General features: G+C 48.4%; 1 protein-coding gene across 1 annotated transcript in view; it reads left to right on the forward strand.

Annotated features, from left to right (window-relative positions):
* MCOLN2 (mucolipin TRP cation channel 2) overlaps positions 1-6000 on the forward strand; it is a 122609-nt gene that overhangs the window by 87366 nt on the left and 29243 nt on the right. The window contains exon 12 of the mRNA XM_073593627.1: positions 5747-5953. Coding sequence (XP_073449728.1) covers positions 5747-5953 — 207 coding nt within the window. The remainder of the gene's footprint in view (positions 1-5746; positions 5954-6000) is intronic.

The following is a 6000-nucleotide window of genomic DNA, read 5'->3' on the forward strand; positions in this document are numbered from 1 at the left end:
CTTAAATGAATCAAGGGATTGACCGATCGGATCCATTTGACACAGGCTTTATATGCTTAGATAAATGGTACCGAGCCTCGCAAAGAAGACTCAAGATCCTGCAAGGTTTTGCCTGTAATGCGGCCTCCGGGCACTGGACCCTGTGAAGTGGAATCCTGGACACCCCAGCACTAAGGCATTCCTGCAGGGTGCTGTACAGGTCCAAGGGAGTGGACCCTAAACATGAAAAGGGTACCCAGTCCTTGAAGGTCCTCAAGTGACAGGAACGCGCCGTGATGGGTGAAGTTTGAGCTGTTAGTTTCAAAGCTGCCCTGCACCTGGACGGGTAAGTGAAACCCCTTTTCTTATTATTGTGGGGTGTCCCAGTGATTGTAACAATCAGCCAGGCTAGCTAGAGGCTGGATACCTGTGTGCGGTGACCATATGGAGGAGTTTTGGGCTAGCTGTGGGTGTTTGCAAAGTGTACTTTTTTTTGCTTGTGTCTAGCTGTTTTTTACCTGTATGATGGCGCACGACAGTGTGCCATTTTGCCTTGGTTCACCATGGCACACGTGCGTTCGAAAGAGCGCTGCTGTGCTCAGCAGTTTGTTTGGCAGCCATGGCGCACATGCAAGTGGCGCTGGACTTGGCAGTTTGGCGGCCATGATGCACGTGCATTGGCAAAAGTGCCGCTGGGCTCATCAGTTTGTTTGGTGGCCATGGCGCATGCGGCTTCGCTGCACATGCGCAGTAGCCTTTATCTGGGCACACGAAAATTTGCGTCATACGCAAACACAACAACACCCATTCGCCGGGACCGCGCACGAGCGTGTGCACGCGCAGAAGGTTTTGGCACGCACCCAGCTTTTTTAAGCTGTGTAGGTCATGCGGTGCTTCCAGAAGGTAGCTGTGGGACACAGAGCAGGCTCTGAACAGACACTTGCAGCAGTTCATTTCTCCTTACCCGGGTCACGTGAGTCACCAAGTGTTTGGCAGGCTAAAGGTGCTTGGCAGGATTGTTACATAGGGGCTTGGTGAGCATTATTAAAGGGTCTCCTTTCTGAGGTGTTTTAATACTACACCCAAGTACTCTCTCTTTTTGTGGCTGGTAAATGTCTTAAAAAAAGAGGAGCGGGACAAACACTACAGGGAAGAGCACACCTATGTTGCCAGTAGTTCCTGATAAACCTAGTCATATCCCTAGTGTTGTATCCCCTGAAGGACCAGAGGCTTTTGAGCCACTGCGCCTAACTGGTATTGTACCTACAGTCAGCGCTAATGCTTCACCCTTTATGACCATGGTTAAACTGTCCTTGGCCCTAGTCGGGTTAGAGCACAGGATTGCTGGCATGATTGCCTCCATCCCACAGGGTGGCAAGAAGCGTGACAGATCTCCCCTCCCCGGAGCCTCCTAGTGGCCCGGCAGATGAGTCTGCTTCCGAGCAATCTGGACAAGAAGATATCCAGTTGATGTCTGCCTCTCAGTCGCTAAGGCTTTCGATCCTGACTCTGACCGAAATGGTTCATTCTGCCTTTAAGTTGCCTCTTGCAGAGGTGACTGAGCCCCCCTGGTCCTCTTTGAGATCGCTGAGGTCTCTATAGGCTGCACAGGCTTTCCCCCTACACCCCCTGTTGGAACAGGCGGTGTATGCTAATTGGGAACATCCTGACAGGATTTTTGTTCCTCCTAAGAAGAAGTTTTCCCCTTTTTTTTATTTCCCATGGATGAAAAGTTTTTTTAAAAATGGAGCATGCCTGCCGTAGATGCAGCAGTCTCTTCCTTTAAACAAGAACTTAACTTGTCCAGTAGATAACGCACAGGGCTTGAAAGACCCTGTTGACAAGAAATTGGAGTCATTATTAAAGGCTTCCTTTTCTTTGGCCAGTTCAGCTATTCAGCCAGCTTTTGCAGCAATTGGTATCTGCCAGTCCATAAAGGATCAGATCAAACGACCTGATAGGCCTAACCAGGAGGATGATCTGCCTGAAAGTAAGACAGATAATCCTTGAGCGCTGTGTTTTGCTGTTGACACCTTTAAAGGATTCAATACAGCAGGTTTCTTATTTGGCTCTCTTGTCTGTACATATGCGAAGACTTTTGTGGCTTAAGAACTGGTCAGCCGAGCTTCCTTGTAAAAAGTTATTGGCAGGTTTCCCTTTTCATGGGGAACGTTTATTTGGTGATCATTTGGACAAATATATCCAAGAGATGGATGGAAGTGTTCTCTACTTCCTGTGAAGAAAAGCACCAGACGTCCCTTGTTTAAAACCTCAGGGCCTGCTTCCTCAAATGACTCAGCGTCAAGGCGGTTCCACCACCAACAGGGCGCTAGGGCCAGGGGCAAGCCGCAGGGCCAGGGCCAGAAGAAGCCCTGGGTCCAAATCTCTTCTAAACCCAGCACCAAGCCCTCCTTTTGAGGGGACGCCCCCACTCTATCGAGTGGGGGGAAGGCTGCTGCACTTTGAGGACATTTGGAGAACAATAACTCAGGACGAGGGGGTAACCTCAATTATCTTGCGGTTACAAGCTGGAGTTGCGGGCGTTCCCCCTCAGAGGTTTTTTAGATCCAGCGTTCCCTTGGATCCTCCCAAAAGAATCTTATTGCTTCAGGCACTACATCATCTAGTGCATCAAGGAGTGACTTTAGAGGTTCCTGTATCCGAAAGGGGCACAGGGTTTTACTCAAACCTGTTTAAGGTTCAAAAACCAAACTGGGACACAAGGCCCATTTTGAACTCAAAATCCCTGAACAAGTATCTACTGATACAGTCCTTTCGGATGGAGTCTGTCCGCTCAGTAGTAGCCTCACTCCAGAGGGGAGACTTTCTAGCCTCCATCGATATAAAAGACGCGTATTTACACATACCTATTTTACAGCCTCATCAGAGGTTCCTACGTTTTGCAGTAAGGGACATCATTTTCAGTTTGTGGCTCTACCCTTCGGGCTTGCTACAGCTCCCTGGGTGTTCACAAAGGTCCTAGCACCAGTACTGAGTCTTTTAAGGGCCCAAGGGATCCTGGCGCTCGGGTATCTGGATGACCTCCTGCTCAGAGATCACTCATTACAGGCTCTAGAACAGAGCATAATATGCACAGTGCGGTATTTGAAAAGCTTAGGCTGGATCATAAATACCGAAAAGTCAGCCTTGAAACCAGCTCAAAGTCTAAAGTATTTAGGTCTGATCCTAGATACGGTTCAAGCAAGAGTATTCTTGTGCCCTGCAAGATCAGGTGCGTCAGACAAGGGGCACCAGACAACCCTCTATTCGGCTCTGTATGAGTCTTCTAGGTAGGATGGTATCCTCCTTCGAGGCAGTGCCCTATGCCCAATTCCATTCCAGACCTTTTACAACAAGACGTCTTGTTGGCTTGGAACAGAAAAGGACAAGCCCTGGATTATCCAATGTGCTTATCTCCTCGGGCACGCTTAAGCCTAAACTGGTGGTTGCAGGATCAGAGCCTGCAAAAGGGAAAATCCTTTCTCCCGCTAACTTGGAGAGTACTGACTACAGATGCCAATCTCTCTGGCTGGGGAGCGACCCTAGAAGGGCTCACAGCTCAGGGGAAAAGGCCAGGGACAGAACAGATCCTGCCCATCAATGTCCCGGAATTACGGGCAGTACGTCTGGCCCTACGGTCCTGGTTGGTGGAGCTTCAGGACTGCCCTATCAGGGTTCAGTCTGACAATGCCACTGCAGTGGCCTATATAAACCACTAAGGCGGTACCAGGAGTCATTCAGCTCTGAAGGAGGTCAACCACATACTAACCTGGGCAGAGGAACATGTGCCGATTCTATCGTCAGTCCATATCCACGGAGTAGAGAACTGGAAGGCAGATTATCTCAGCTGCCAGCAGATTTGCCCAGGGGAATGGTCCCTACAACCAGGGGTGTTCCAGGAAATTTGCCAGCGTTGGGGATGTCCAGAGGTCGACCTATTGGCATCCAGGTAACAACAGCAATTTGTGTCCCGAACAAGGGATCCTCTGGCAATCGGAGCAGATGCTCTGATGGTTCCCTGGTTTATGCTTTCCCTCCAATCCCTATCCTTCCACATTTGTTGCGCAGGATTCGGAGAGAGGGGGTTCCAGATATTCTGGTGCACCAGCCTGGCTCAGAAGGCCCTGGTTCCCGGAGAGTGTGAGTGACAATAGACAGGCCATGGACGCTTCCACGTTGCCCCAATCTACTGTCTCAAGGTCCTATATTCCACCCCAATTTACAGTCTCTAAATTTGATGGCATGGCTATTGAAGCCAGGGTGCTGAAGGATTGTGGCATCTCGGGACCAGTGGTGTCTACCCTATTGAATGCTAAAAAAGTTCTCACTAGGAAGATTTATCATAAGGTCTGGAAGACTTATATTGCTTAGTGTGAAGCCAGAAAATGGCATCCTCGGAAATACATGATTGGGAGAATTCTCTCTTTTCTACAGTCGGCTGTGGAAATTGGGGATTTAAGTACAATCGGAGGTCAGATTTCGGCCTTGTCTGTATTCTTCCAAAGGCCTTTAGCATCCCGTTCGTTAGTCCGAACCTTTATGCAGGGGGCGACTCGTTTGCTTCCCCCCATTAGGTCACCTATGTGTCCTTGGGACTTGAACTTGAGCTGTCTTACAGAAACAACCATTTGAACCTATCAAGGAAATTCCACTAGACTTGCTGTCACACAAGCTAGCCTTCCTGATGGCCATCACCTTGGCTAGAAGGGTGTCGGAGTTGGCAGCCCTTTCATGCAGGGAACCATACTGTATCCTCCACCATGACAGGGTCGTGTTACAACCCGTTCCATCCTTCTTGCCAAAAGTGGTGTCGGCCTTTCATTTAAACCAGGACATTATTTTCCTTCTTTTTTCTCTCAGCCTCGTTTGGCAGAAGAGAGACGACTGCATTCATTGGACGTTGTCTGGGCAGTCAAGGTTTATTTGTCTAGATCTGCGGAGATCCGAGGATCAGACTCCTTTTTTGTTTTACTAAAGGGACCCAAGAAGGGGCAGGCATCTTCGAAAGCTTCCATTGCCAATTGGGTCCGTCAATTGGACATTCAGGCCTACGGTCTGAAACCATAAAGCTCCTCTCCTTTAGGGTGAGAGCTCATTCTACCAGGGGTGTAGGAACCTCTTGGGCTTTTCGCCATCAGGTATCTGTGGCTCAGATTTGTAAGGCTGCTACCTGGTCTTCAGTGCATATGTTCACAAAATTTTATCAAGTGGATGTTCGAGCAGCTGAGGATTCGGCTTTCGGCCGCAGTGTACTGTGGGCTGCCGTGTAAGTTCTGATGGCTATTGTTTGGCAGGGTGTCTCCCTCCCCTCAAGGCTATTGCTCTGGGACGTCTCAGCAGGTAATGAATATTAGTCTGGCTCTGTGTCCCATGATGTATGAAAAAGAAAATAGGATTTTTTCGTCATACTTGCCTGCAAAATCCTTTTCTTTGAGTACATCATGGGACACAGAGGTCCCTCCCTTCTTTTTTGAGGATTCAGTGCTTGCTACAAAACTGAAGTACTTCCTGTATGGGAGGGGTTAAATAGGGGATCACTTCCTGTCTAAAGACCTTTGGTCTACCAGTGTCCATTCACCTGCAGATGGAGTATAACCCAGCAGGTAATGAATATTAGCCTGACTCTGTCCCATGATGAAAAGGATTTTACAGGTAAGTATGGTATGATGAAAAAATTGTGCTTTCACTGTAGTGTGTTTGCAGAGAACTAGGGACCCAATCCACGTGGCATTTCTTTACACTTATCACAAATGCACTTTTTCCGCAGTTTGAAGATCTGAACACCGTAGCTGAGTGCCTCTTCTCATTGCTCAATGGTGATGACATGTTCGCCACGTTTGCACAGATCCAACAGAAGAGTACCTTTGTGTGGCTGTTCAGTAGACTGTACCTCTACTCCTTCATCAGCCTGTTCATCTACATGATTCTAAGCCTGTTCATTGCACTAATCACTGACTCCTATGAAACCATTAAGGTGAGATTGGTAAAGTGGTAAATTTATCTTTATGTCAGAAAAGTTCA

The sequence above is a fragment of the Aquarana catesbeiana genome, linkage group LG07 (genome assembly GCF_042186555.1).
Source record: "Aquarana catesbeiana isolate 2022-GZ linkage group LG07, ASM4218655v1, whole genome shotgun sequence".
NCBI classification, from domain to species: Eukaryota; Metazoa; Chordata; class Amphibia; order Anura; family Ranidae; genus Aquarana; species Aquarana catesbeiana.